Source organism: Lemur catta, chromosome 3 (genome assembly GCF_020740605.2).
Source record: "Lemur catta isolate mLemCat1 chromosome 3, mLemCat1.pri, whole genome shotgun sequence".
Classification (NCBI taxonomy): Eukaryota; Metazoa; Chordata; class Mammalia; order Primates; family Lemuridae; genus Lemur; species Lemur catta.
The window spans coordinates 82,207,197-82,220,956 of NC_059130.1; the positions used below are offsets into that span (position 1 = coordinate 82,207,197).

At 37.7% G+C, this 13,760-nt stretch overlaps 1 protein-coding gene across 3 annotated transcripts in view; it reads left to right on the forward strand.

The window, feature by feature from the left end:
* The first annotated feature begins 2,433 nt into the window (after positions 1–2,433).
* MYSM1 (Myb like, SWIRM and MPN domains 1) overlaps positions 2,434–13,760 on the forward strand; it is a 35,550-nt gene continuing 24,223 nt past the window's right edge. For all 3 annotated transcript variants that reach the window (XM_045547915.1, XM_045547916.1, XM_045547917.1), the window contains exons 1-6: positions 2,434–2,532; positions 6,606–6,684; positions 8,800–8,870; positions 10,375–10,452; positions 10,543–10,566; positions 11,676–11,754. In XM_045547915.1, the coding sequence (XP_045403871.1) occupies positions 2,450–2,532; positions 6,606–6,684; positions 8,800–8,870; positions 10,375–10,452; positions 10,543–10,566; positions 11,676–11,754 (414 nt within the window). In that variant the 5' untranslated portion in view covers positions 2,434–2,449. The remainder of the gene's footprint in view (positions 2,533–6,605; positions 6,685–8,799; positions 8,871–10,374; positions 10,453–10,542; positions 10,567–11,675; positions 11,755–13,760) is intronic.

Consider the following 13,760-nt stretch of genomic DNA (forward strand, 5'->3'; position numbering starts at 1 on the left):
AAGCAATCCTCCTGCCTCAGCCTCCCGAGTAGCTGGGACTACAGGCATGTGCCACTGTGCCTGGCTAATTTTTTCTTTATATATTTTTAGTTGTCCAGCTAATTTCTTTCTATTTTTAGTAGAGACGGGGTCTGACTCTTGCTCAGGCTGGTCTCGAACTCCTGAGCTCAAACGATCCACCCGCCTCGGCCTCCCAGAGTGCTAGGATTACAGGCGTGAGCCACCACGCCCAGCCTACATGTTCTTGAAATTGCATGTTCGATCAATTTTATGAAGGCAGAGATTGAATCAATTTTATTCAGTACCATTTCCTCAGTACCAAGCATAGTAGGAATGCAACAAGCATTTGTGAAACATTAATTCTAAATTCTGAATTGTCCTTTCAAACTACTTGGTGAGAAAATGGGTCTTCCAACAAGTTCCAGAGTTGCAGGCCTCTAGAATAGGGAATTTTAAATAGCAGACCAGGTCTCTGGAGTTCACCTGCATTTGAAGTTATAGTACCATCCTGTGGGTGGGTTTAGGCCTAGATCCTTATGGAGCTAGTTTCACATAAAGTCGACTAGTCCAGAGCATGTATAGACAGGCTTTAAACTAGTGTCTCTGTTGAGGGAGGCCTTGAGATGACTTGGAGCACATCTGAATTCTGCGCAGACCTTTTCTTCCTTCTACGCGTACTTTAACGCCTACTGATACCTGGCACTGGACCAGAAAAGCCTTTGCTTCAGTGTTGCCATAGATGATGTTCCCATGGCATTCTGCATTATGCTCTAGGAGGCACCATTCTCATTTGATGTAATGTATACCCAGACAGTCCTGCCAGGGTCCCTATCCCTGCCTGCTAGGTAAGGATCAGTGAAAGGCATATGCAGTCTACATTTCTTTTGACTACCTAGTCCATGGATATGTTTTTTAAAAACTGTAACCCTGCTCTAAATTAAATTCACCAGACACCTTCAAATGCCTACTCATGCTGTTACCATTGGGACTGGTCATTACATAAGCCTTTTGACAACAGAAGCAGTATCCCCAGGGTAGCCTGAGAATGGGCCCCTCACAAGTGTTCAGTTTCTTCTTAACAAATCTTTCTCTCCATCTTCTGCCATCACATTTATAGTGCAGTTCATCTTATGACCTGAGAACAGGCAAAAGCGAGTTAGGACAAATTGAGAATAGTATGGGAAGTGAGCTCATTTTATTAATTGATTGATTCATTCATTCATCTGTTCAATATTTACTGAGCACCTACTACATGTCAGACACCATACTGAATGTTTTTGTGGTGTAAGAACTAGCAGACAAAGTCTTTGTCCTTAAGGAATTCACAGTTCAGTGGGGGAGGCAGACAAGTGAATAAACCATTACAATGATGTGAGTGATAGATGCTAAGGTAGAGGAATGTATAAGAGCAATACCGACTTTCCTGAGAAGCCATAAATTCATTGACAGAAATGGTGTTTATCCTCTGCATTTCCTAATGATGTGCTTTGTGCATGGCGATCACTCAGTAGAGTCAACAAGGCCTGCATTCTGTTCCTAGCTCTGTCTTTGAAGCCCAAGGTCTCCGGCAAGAGATCCTGGCCCCAAAGGATAGACTGCTGTCCCTTGTCCCTTGCCGGATAAGGGCCCTCTCCTTGCATCTGGGCCCCTTCCTGCCCCTGGGAGACTGGGGTCTCTACACCTCACCCTAGCCCTGACACTGTTGCCACCACATCCCCTTTGATATCCACATCTGCCTTGGGCAGTCTGTGCTGGGGCAGTCATTTCAGCTTTCTGAGCCTCAGTTTCCTCATCTGTAAAGTATAATTGATGACACCACCTCTGTCTATCTCACAGGTGATTATAAGGATTAATGGTCATAAGAGTGACCTTTAAATTATAAAGGTCTCTACAAAATAAATTACACAATCATTAAGTTATATTCTTAAATATTTGTTGAAAAAATTTTTTTAAAGTCGTTTAGCACTTAAGTAAAATGCTGAACGACTTCACGTAAGTGCTGAACGACACCTTTTTCTTTAAAAAACGAGAGAGGGAGAGAGGGAGGGAGGGAGGGAGAGAGGGAGAGAGACTCTTAAATAACCAGCAGCAAGTGAGGGGCCCATTTGGTTGCCGCCTTCACAGTTCTCGAAGCAGGTCTGGCTTGACTTTTTCATCAGTCCAGAAAAATATTTTCTGCTCTCCCCATTTTACAAATGATAGCAGTGAGGTGCCAAAGAATTTGTCCAAGAACGTAAGCTCTCAAAACCTCAGTCCCAGGCCACTTCCCAAGGTCCGTGTCTGTCAACAAATGCGACTGGACCAAGCCCCTGGGCTCTGGGGACGCCTTTCCTCTGGAAGCTCCGCCTCCCGGCACGGGAGGGGCCGGACAAGGCTGCAACCCCGCCCCATGACGTAGTTGGCCCCGCCCCGGGCCCACCACCTCTCGCGTGATCTCGCGGGAAGACGGATGGGGTCAGGTCCCATCATGGCGGCTGAAGAGGCGGATGTGGATATCGAAGGGGACGTGGTGGCCGCGGCGGTACAGTTAGGGTGAGGCTTAAAAGACTGGGTCTCGCCGGGGCGGGAGGGGCCGCGGATGCGAGGAGAGGTCTTTGGAAAGGTCACAGGTCCGGCTAGGGTCAAGCGAGCGGAAGTCTATCCGCTGGGCCAGAGTCTCTTGTTGGCCTGGGAGGCGCCGCGCTGCCGCCGGCCGGCTTGTCCTGAGGCCAGCGGGCGGGTACCTGGGGCTCAGGTACTGAAGATCGCTTTCACCTTCTACCCGGATGCTGTGAAGGCGCTAATTTCGCGTAGCACATTGCACTTGCTCTAGCAATTAGATTCCAACTTCCATTCCCTCCACCTCAGAATCTCCCTGACCATAACTAGAACACGGGTAGCTACGGACACGACCTGAGCTCAGGGACCCTTGTTACATCGCCTGTAAGCCGCATGACCTTGGGCGAGTCGTTTCATCCCTTCTTTTACGTAGGGGTAGTTGTGAAAAACTTCCTGAGTGGCAGCTTGACTTAAAGGAGAGGTGCCAGATTTTAGAGTTGGACAGTTCTGGTTTTCCTTCTGCATTTGCTGTTCCTACCAGTTACTAGCAGTGTGACCTTGGACAAGACACTTAACTAGTCGGAGCTTCAGACCGCTCACGTGTAAACTGAGAGTCGTAAGTTTGTGAAGATCAAATGAAATAATTACGGGATGTGCTTTACCATACGTCTGTGCTCTGTAAATGTTGTGTTCTTTACCATCCCGTTACCCTCAGGGATGGTACTGTGAGGATCCAATGACAGATTACAATTTATTTAATACGATTCCTGCAGAACAGGTTTGAAACAGAACTTCCTTTGACTCCTTGCTTTCTGAGTAAGAAGCTAGTCTCCTTTTAGTCATGTTAGAGGCCTAGAGTGGCCAGGAATCAGCCTGAGTTATAAGTGCAGCCAACTATGTTGTTTTAACTGTGAACACCTTCATTAGAACTGTTAGGTTGAACCATATGAAATTGCCAATATTAGACCATTTTTTATCTATAAAGTGTCGATTTCATGTAATTCAACATAATATCAGGGCCTCTGTAAACTGGGGAGATTACCAGTCCTGCCTATGAGGCACTAAGATAGGGTACTTAAAAGTGTCTAGTGAACACTAAAGCACTATAAAAATGTGAGAGGTAGTTAAATTCATACAGTTATTCTCCCTCAAATCTTTAGACAAAACAGTCCAAAGCTATGTAGATGAGTAGGGAGCCTTCAATAACAATAATCGTTCACATTCATGTAGTTTTTTTAAATCTTGACCAAGTGCTTTTGCATGCTTGATTTAATTTAATTTTCGCAATATGTCTATGAGATATGTGGGCAGGGAAACTTATCTGCAGTCCAGAAAGAAATGAGCTGGCCTTGGAAATACTAAATAAAGATCATCTGAGGACATTGGCTGTATGCCTCTCCCATAGGTTTATCTTAATTTTTCTGATTGTGTTTAATTTTTCCTCCCTTTGTCTTTTTCTTTTCTCTTTCTTCCTATTTCACTTGAGCACTTGTGGTAATCTTAGTCTCATACAAACAGGATTACAAAGGTTATTGATTCCTGGTGGTCAGAACCATCGTCTTATACTACTCCAAGGAGCCTCATTAACATTATATTCTGGTACATGGTGCCCCGTGGTGTTGGTCTCCATTCATATGGAATTTATTGTAAATGGGTAGCCCCTGAAGTGTGTAGTTAAACTTGATGATAGCATCTGTTGAACTCTTGAGGATTAATTTAAAACACTTTTTAAATTTGCTGAGTGCTAGATGCCAAAGTTAGAAGATGGCTTTGAAACTTTTTGGCTTCCCTCTACTTCTACCATTCCTTATCATCCTCCTTTTCTTCTGCCTGTTCTTAGTCATGGTGTTGGAAGGGGTTTTATCATAGGACTTCTAATCACTAACCACACAGTCCCTGATAATACCATCTCTCAAAACTTCAATTTGTATCTATTAGGTTGAACTATGTGAAATTTTGCCACTATTTGACGATTTTTGACGTGCCTAGGAAATGGCAGTTTCCTAAATTTGACCGAATACATGTTGATGTTGCCCAAATCTGTTACCAACTCAAATCAAATCTCTCTCCTGAGCTTCAGATCCTTTTATCCAATTTTCTGACTCTATCTGCACCCTGATGCCCCATAAGCACCTTAATCTCAGTTTATATAAACGTTCCCCACTTGCCTCTCCAGTGTCTCCTAATTCAATAAATGGCACCAGCATCCATCCAGTCATCCAAAACACGGACCTAAACTTCGTGCCTTTTCCTTTCCTCCCTCCTTCCACTCCCCCATCCTATCAGTTATTAAGGGCCTGTTGATTGTGTCTATATATCTTCTTAATTGTATTCGCTTCTTCCTGTTCACACTGCTTGTTCCCTAGGTTTAAGTTACTGTCACCCTTCTCTGGTATTTTTATAATTGCTCCCTCTTAGCTGCTCCTTGCTCCCTTGTTTCTCCTTCTGTTTTTCTGAAGTTAGAGTAGTCTTTTCAAATCTGATCATGTTATTCCCTTCACTCCCCAGTTGTTTTTATGATAAAATCCTCATTCCTTAACTACTAGAAACCTGTGTAATCCATGCCTCATCTCCCTTGTTCATTTAATTATTCAACAAGTATTGACTGTGTACCTTCTGCATGCCAAACCCTGGGTATACAGCAGTTATCAAAACGAAGTTCCTGCTCTCCTGGACTAACATTCTTGTTGGATGAGACAGACAGTAAACTATATATATGTCAGATGGAGGTAAATGGAGAAAGATAAAGGAGGGAAGGTGAATGGTTTGTCAGCTTTATCTCTTATAACAGGAAAATTACAAGGTCTGAAACTACAGGACCTTGGTGGTATGGATATAGTGGAAGGACTGGATTTGAAGAAAGAAGAAACAACAGAATTGGCAACAGACTGAATGTGTGTTGTGAAAAAAAAAAGGGCAGGCTCAGATTTGCTAATCCTCGTTAGGGAGTACTATGTGAAAAGATTTCTGCAATGAACTTGAAATGATAGTAGTCCTACCTCCTGAACTTTTGACAGACCTAGTTATTTGAGTAAAGGTTTCCTTTTGCTGATACGAGCCTCAGAATCCTTTATTTATTCCTCCTAGCAGCCTCTTCCACATCAGAGTTGATATTTGAGTTTAAGCCTATTTGCCATCAACAATTGAGAGAAATTACTACTTTAGTTTATTGTAGAGAATTGCTCATTAGCTCCACAATTTATTATAACCATTGTACAACTAATTAAAGATTCAAATGTGTTGATAGATTTTTGCAGTCTTAGAGAAACAAAATTCTTACCATTAGACTAAGTCTGGAAAAAGTCAGTAACTTAACTAGGAAGCCATAACTTCAAGACATACAAAAGCAAAAATATTAAATTTAATTATATCACAGATTGGGTCCCCCAAAACTTAATTCCTCAGCCTTTTCAAATGTGAGGTAAACAATGTAACTTTAAAGAATTCTTAGTATTTCGATGAAAAGAGTGGGCGAATTAACAAAGTTTGATCCCCCACGGATATAAAAAAGCCCCCAAATAACCCAAATTAATTTTTGTGATTATATGAGTTGTTATTAAAACATCACTTTTTTTCTTGTCTTTTCACTGTACTTTCCTTCTTTGAATATTTTTTGTTTGTGTTCTTCCATCTAGTTTTATTTTTTTCATTTTGAGGGTGGTGCTGTTGATGGTTTTTTTTTATGATTTTATATAGCTAAAAGATTTCATTGCGAAGTTGAATTTCTGTGTACACATTGGGTACCTATCAGCAGAAACTAAAGTGTTGGTTCATGGTCACAGAGCATGTTGTGGTTGCTGCTTTGGGATATTTTTTTCCTCATGAAATTGTTTATTCTTTAGAAACAAAAGAAGTGAATAGTCAGACTTGTTATTTAGCAATGGGGCTAGGATAGTTTAAAGCCACTGTGTATTTCATAGGCTAAAGAGGCATTGTTAAATATAATGTTAAATTTAAATCTGTTAAGGGATGAAGGGCACTAAATATTTGCTTAATACTTATGACCTGCCACTAATCTATTAACTGGTATGATATCACTTACATTCTCATTTTCTTAATTATTTCAGAAGTGATGAAAATATACCATCAGTTTTACAACAAGATCACTATCTTGATTCCTCATGGAGAGCTGAAAATGGCTTTATTGTAAGTATTTTATGAAAATATCAGGTGTGTTAAGCTGTTAGTTATTGCCCAGAGTGCCTTTTTTTTTAAACTTAGTGCCAGTTCTCAAAAATCACAGGTATAATATCTTGATTTTATAATGTCTTGAAATATCTTTCTTATCTTAAAAATAGAAACCTCTTTCTTCTTTTCACTTTGAAAAATGGCCTATTGAGAAAGAACTTTTGAGCCAGCTAGATTTAGGTACAAATCCTTACTTTACGTCTTCTCAAATTTGTAAGGCTCAGTTTCTTCATCTAAAAAAAAAAATGGGGATTATTACAGGGTTCATTTCTTCATTTGTCAGTTATTTATTGAGTACTTATTGTATGCCAGTCACTAGGTGAGATTTGGAGAATATAACTCTAATGAAGATAGACGTGATCCTGCTCTTAAGGAGCTCATAGTCTAAAAAGGAGTCATGTGATAAGAAGACAGACTACAGATTATGAGAGAAATAAGCAAGATGCTGACTGAGGTGGCAGGGAGCCTACTTTAGATAAAGTTGTTGGGGAGACTCTGAGGAGGTGAGATTTACATTGAAAAGTAATGGAAAGAAAGGGTACATACCTGAAGAGTTGAGAAAAAAGATTCTAAGCAGAAGGAACTGCATGTGCAAAAGCTTCAACACTGGTTGAAGGCCAATGTCTAGAATGTGGTGGGAAAGGGAGGAGTGACAGCGCGTGACAAGGTTGGAGAGAGGCAGGCTGGAGCCCTGTCATACAGGGCTTGGGGGTCAGATTATGCTAAAGGATTTAAATTTTATTATAATATAAGCAACCTGGGACATCATTGAAATATTTTGTACAGATTTTATACAGGTAAGTAAATTCATTTTGGGTGCTGTGGTAAAAATAAGATTGTGGGGAAGCAAGAGTAGAATCAGAGGAACCAGTTTGGAAACATTTTCGGTAATGGAAGCAAGATTTGTTGATGAGGTCTTGGCCTGAGGGGGTAGCAGAAGAGATAGAGTGGACAGATTTGAGTTCTATTTTGCAGGTAGAACTGGTATATTGGATATGGGGATTGAGGTAAAAGTGAAGAATCCACAATAATTCTTGGATTTCTAGATGGAAGAATTTAATGACTACTAGTGCCTTTGATAAAGTTGGGAAGACAGGGAGAAGCAGGTGGACATATGTGATGATAAGTTCTATTTTGAATATGTTAAGTTTGAGAAGCCAATTAAATATGCATGTAGAAATCTTGAGTGGGCAGTTGGATATAATGGTCTAGAGCTTAGAGAAGAGATATGAGCTGAACATTTTTAACTTTGAGAGTTGAAAATGTGTATGATCATTCATGGAGATTGTGACTGAGGGGAAAAAAGAATGGTGGTAAGTTTTAGAAATTAGGTTGAGTGTCTAGCAGAATGTCAGATGCCTAATAAATAGTTTCATGTACATGATGGCCATTATTACTGCATCATGGGTAAGAGCATAAGCCTTGGAATCCAACAAACTTGAGTGTAAAGTTTCTGTTCTTCCACTTATAATGCTTGCAGTGCTGTCAATGCATCTATAAAGTATTAATGTTACAGCAAGTGTTACAGCGTGTGGTCCCAAGGACAAATAGAGCAGCACACAGAGAGTTGGAGAATCAAGGTTTATTCGCCGGCGGGCTCAGAGGGGTCTCGCCACCAAATTCTGAGCCCCGTCTACCCAATTTTTCCCACTTTTATTAAGTTGGGGTGGCCTGAGGGGTGGGCTCTCAGGTGGCTAATGCCATAGGTTAGTTGATGTGTCAGATAATAGGTTAGTATTATGTTGATGCACCAGCTAATAGGTTTAGTGTTAATGCTGATGTGCCAGGTAATAGGTTAGTTGATGGGCCAGGTGCTGGTTAGTATTATGCTGATGCGGGTCTTCAGTGAGTGGTAGGGGTCTCAGGTGGCTGCTGTGCCAAGTAATGGATGGGGGTTTTTCTTATCATTAATGCCTATTTCAGTGTTATCTTGAGAATCAAAGATATGTATATGTGCTTAGTAAATGATACCTGTTATTATTTGTAGTCATATTTCTGTTTATTTAACAAAACTTAGAAGCTAATTTCAAAAAGCAGTAAGTAAAAAGAAAAATATATTCTCTTTTTTAATAGCCTTGGACTCTGGATACCACCATCAGTGAAGAGAACAGAGCTGTCATCGAGAAAATGTTGTTGGAAGAAGAGTATCCTTTAGTGATTATGAGGAAAGTAAAGGTTTCAGGGTTAAAAATCTATAAATGCAAAAATTACAAAAGGCCACTGTTTACTAGATTGGTTTTATTCAGCCCCAGAATGCTATTATATACTATCATGTTATCTATCTGTGCAAAAAGCAGCATTTTATTCCTCATGTTCTGTTTTACTATTAAGTCTGAGATCTGACTCAATATTTTTGAGTATCTTTTGTCAGCCAACTCTTTAGGATATCTGAATATTTAGAACCTTAACTCCAAGCTTCCATTTTCAAAGTTATATAAGCTGAAATCCAGAGATGTTAATTTGTCCAGGGACACAGAATTAGAACATGTAAAAGTTCTTCTCAGTTTCTGATTTACAGGTGTTATGTGGGAGGAATCTAAGTAAAAAGCACAAAACAGATACTTTAGAATGAAGATTTTTTTTCTTCAAAAGATGTACATCCTTATCTATGGCTCAGTTTTCTTATATGTGAGAGGCTTGAACTTCTGATTTTAGGATTTATAAAGATTATTAATAATGGTCTAATAAGTAGTGGTTTATTTTTAACTCTTGCATTGCATTTCATGGATTTGTTATGTTGATTTTAGCATGTTTCTGTACCTTTAATTATCATAGGTTAATCCCATTTTCTTAAGTATCATTTTAATATTTAATTGATATAAAACATTAATATTTTACATACTGTGTTTTATACTAAGTCTTTGAATCCAGTGTGTTTTATACGTATAGTACATTTCAGTTCATGCAAACCATGTTTCAAGAGGCATAAGTGGTTAGTGGCCACTGTGCAGTTCTAGATGAATGTACGCTTAAGTAGTGACTGGTTTGCTTCTACACATGGAAACAAATAATGACAGTGAAAGTGAAAGTTATATCTAAGCATTTAAAGGATAGGAATAATATCTGCTTATATCTTTGTCCTCAGCACCTAGTACCTAGTGTAGTACCTGACATACAATATACAGTCAGTACATATTTGTTAAATGAAGAATATCTCAGACTAATGTAACAGTATTTCATTAAGCTAGTTTTATGATCTTTTGAAACGGAGGCTCCCTGGTCAATTTGATCTGCTTGCCATCTTTATTAGGCTATAGAAGATCTCTGAACTCTTCTCTATTACCTTAGAAATAAGGAAACAAATACTCCTAAATTATCTTGGATGACCAATCAGATTCATTTATTACATTCTTCATATGTGAGGCTAGGTCTTCTGTTAGCCACTTTTAGTAGGGAAGGTAAGGGAAACTAGCATTTATGTAGCACACACTTTGTGCAAGCACTGTGTTATTTGATTTCACATGCAATTAATCCACATAACACTGTGAGGTGTAAGCATGTTTAATTTTTGCAGACCTGGAAAGGGCTTTGAGAAGAATTGGTTTAACTTGAATTCAAGTATGACTTTCATGAGTGCCTACTTTGTATAAGTTGCATAAAAATTATATGACTTTAATATTGCTTAAAGTTTCCTTAATCATTACATAGGTATTATTTATCTAAAAAATCACTACCGGAAAAATTCTGGCTTGATCAAAAGGAAGATGATAAAAAATACATGAAGAGGTAACATCAATTTATAATACTTTCAAAAGTCTGGATTGTATTTTTAGAAACTTCACACGCTTCCTTATTTTCTTTTTTCATGTGGTGCAGTCTGCAGAAAACAGCAAAACTCATGTATGTACTTACGTTTTATATTTTTAAAACCCTTATGATTAGTTAAAAATTATGGGAGAATTTTTTTTTAAATTATAGTTGGCCTGTGGAAAATCCCTCTTGACCTTGCGTTATACAAAAACACAGTAAATATAAAAACAAAGTTTTTTGGTATGGATGTTGGAATGCTTATAATTTTATGATATTTACTTGCCAGAATTTCTTTTATGGCCCTACGTAGGCAATTCCATCAGATTATGGAAAAGATGGTTTCCTAGGGATTTATGAGAAAAATATTAAGTTGCTATCTGTTGGGAATTGACTGATTTCTATTGCTCTGTCAGTTAATTTTCAGTTATTTTCAAAAAAGTTTTCCTTTAAGTTTGTGGCTTTCAAAAATTATCTAGAGAAATTAACTATTTAAAAATATCCTTTTGCTATAATTAAAAAAATTTTGACTTTATTTAGCATTTATAAACTTGAAAGTTTATGATCTCTTAAAGAGTAGATTTACATATTTGCAATTGCCTGAGAGCTTAAGCACTGAGTAGCCTTTGTTTTTGTATTTTGCTGAATAAACAATAAAATGAAGTTAATGGAAGGATTAATGGCTTGCTTAAATTAGTGAGCTTCATCACTGTTTTTAATTTCTTGAGATAATGAATTTTAAAAGCAATAAATATAATGCTTTAGTTTCTTGAGTTCTTTTCTGGCTTTTTACGTGGATTTGCATGAAAGAACCAAAAAGATAATTCTGGAACCAGTTGAAACTCTTACGTGCCTTTCAGGATTTGGGAATGTATTAATGCCTGCTGCTTTGTATCCAGTCTAAGGCAGCCTATTTGTTTACTATCACATTGACTTCCTTTGATGTCTTTTAGTGTTACCCTCATTCAGACCCAAGGATTATGTCTTTTGGGGCTCCTATCATCCTGAGCTAGAGACACGTGACAGGGTAAATTTCTCCCCCAGGTAGAGGCTGTAGCCTTCTTCTTTTTTTGTTCTTTGTTTTTTTAAGTCTTAGACTCAAAGTATTGAATTTAGCCCATGGCTATCTATAACCTTTAGCTACATAAATATGGAATGTTCCATTTCAGAAATTTTTTTGCAATTCCTTTTTTTCCCCTCAGGGTACACTCTCCTACAAAACCAGCCAGTTACTCAATAAAGTGGACGATAGAAGAAAAAGAGCTGTTTGAACAAGGGCTGGTAAATAGAGCAATTTTTAATTTATAGTAAAATGATTCTAGAAGCAAATATTGATAGAGTTATAAGGTTAAATTAATTTATAGAGACCAGAATTTTCTTTTTAATTACAATCATAACACCTTTAGTTTTTCTGTAATGATGTTTGTAGTGTAGTATAAGAGAATTCCTTTTAACTTATATTTAAGGTACTAAAATACTAAAATAGATTTGAGTCTATAATTTTCACACTTTTTGGTATTAATAAATAAAGTCCAAGAAATTGAGCTATGTCTGTATACATGACACCAACTACCTGTATTAAGAGACAAAATTATTTAGTAGTCTGTTTTTTCTCAAAACAAAACAAAAACCGTATATTTGAAACTGTCTGGGTGATCAGCTGAGTTTTTATTCAGATATTTGGCATTGTATACACAGTCTAAATATTTCAGAGGATGTAAATGAAGACCAGAAACATTTCTTTTGGGTGGATGTCTATTGTACTGAGATCTGTTTAAATGTCCATAAGTTATGTAATGGAAAAAACACATATGCCAGTTTCTAATTCTGAAAATACTCCTTAATATGAAGAAACTTTTAACAAAATATTCAGAATTTTTTTTTTACTGTCAAAATTAGGTTATATCTTTTCCTTTAAGGTGCATATTACCCAGTATTCTAATTAATTTTGAAATTATGTATATTTATACATTATAGAATATTTGTATTTATGTAAGATTTATGAATGCTAATTGAAATATCATTGTTAACATTTCTACAGAGGATGAGAAATGAAATGTTTTTGTATTTTTCTAGTTAGTCAAGACTATGACATCTGTATACTCTATGATGTTCTTATCTAAATATATAAACTCTCTTGAGGTTTTATCTCTTCAAGGTATTTTCCCGTACTGGTGATGTTTTGTATATTCGTATTTCAGTCTGTTGCATGATTATCATTTATATAATCCAACTTTAATTAATCAGTCATTTATTTAAGATTGCTGACAACTTTGGTGTTTTGCCCCAGACCAGATATGCATATGCATACATATGCAAATGAGTTATGAACTTAAGGTTCATTTTTAGGTTGTTATTGTTGATACTGGTGTTAGTTATGGGGATTACATTTGCATGGTTCAAAATTCAAAAGGTTCCTAAAGTTATAGGGTGTTAGGTGTTTTTCTCACCCTCTTCTCTGCCTTCAGTTCTCTTTGCCTGAGGTAACCAGTGTCATGGCTTCTTTGTGTTTCCTTCCAGAGATATTTTGTCCATATATAAGCAGATATATATTTGTTTATTTATATAAAGCTATGTAGAAATCTATATACAGTAAGAAAACATTAAACTTTGAATGTTTTTCCATACAAAAAGCATGGAATTATTTGTTGTATTCCCAGCCCTTCTACCCCATTGATACAATTTATTTACAGACTGAATTCTCTCAGGCTTGAAGGGCATTGTGTGGTACTGAATGATGAAGGAAGATTTTTTTTTCCTTTCCTTTCTTAAGCATACGACCGTCCCTTTGCTCTATTTTGAAATTGGTAAAATGTGTTTTTTTGCTCCTTGATTTATTTATTATTTTTTGAGAGATGGGTCTCACTATGTTGCCCAGGCTGAACTTGAGCTCCTGGGCTCAAGGAATCCTCCTGCTTCAGCCCCCTGAGTAGCTGGGACTAGAGGCATGCACCACCGTGCCTACCTTCTTTGCTCCTCTTGTTAGTGTCCCCTCCTCAATTTTCTTAGTGCCCAAGCCCCTCCTATCCAATTAATCACACTTTATCCAGATCTCTCCTTTCTCCAGAAGTGCTCCATACTACCAGTTACTTATTTGTCTTTATCCTGCAGTAGAGATAACTAGTTTCTTCTGTAAGTTGATCTCAAATTGGTGCTAAGAGCAATCTTAACACATGAACTGCCATGTGAGGTATTTAACTCACTGTAGTTTTGAGCCTCGGGCCTCATGAGGTATATGTAACTCACATGTCTCTTCACCTAGGGAGCCGAAAGAATTATTTTTCAAG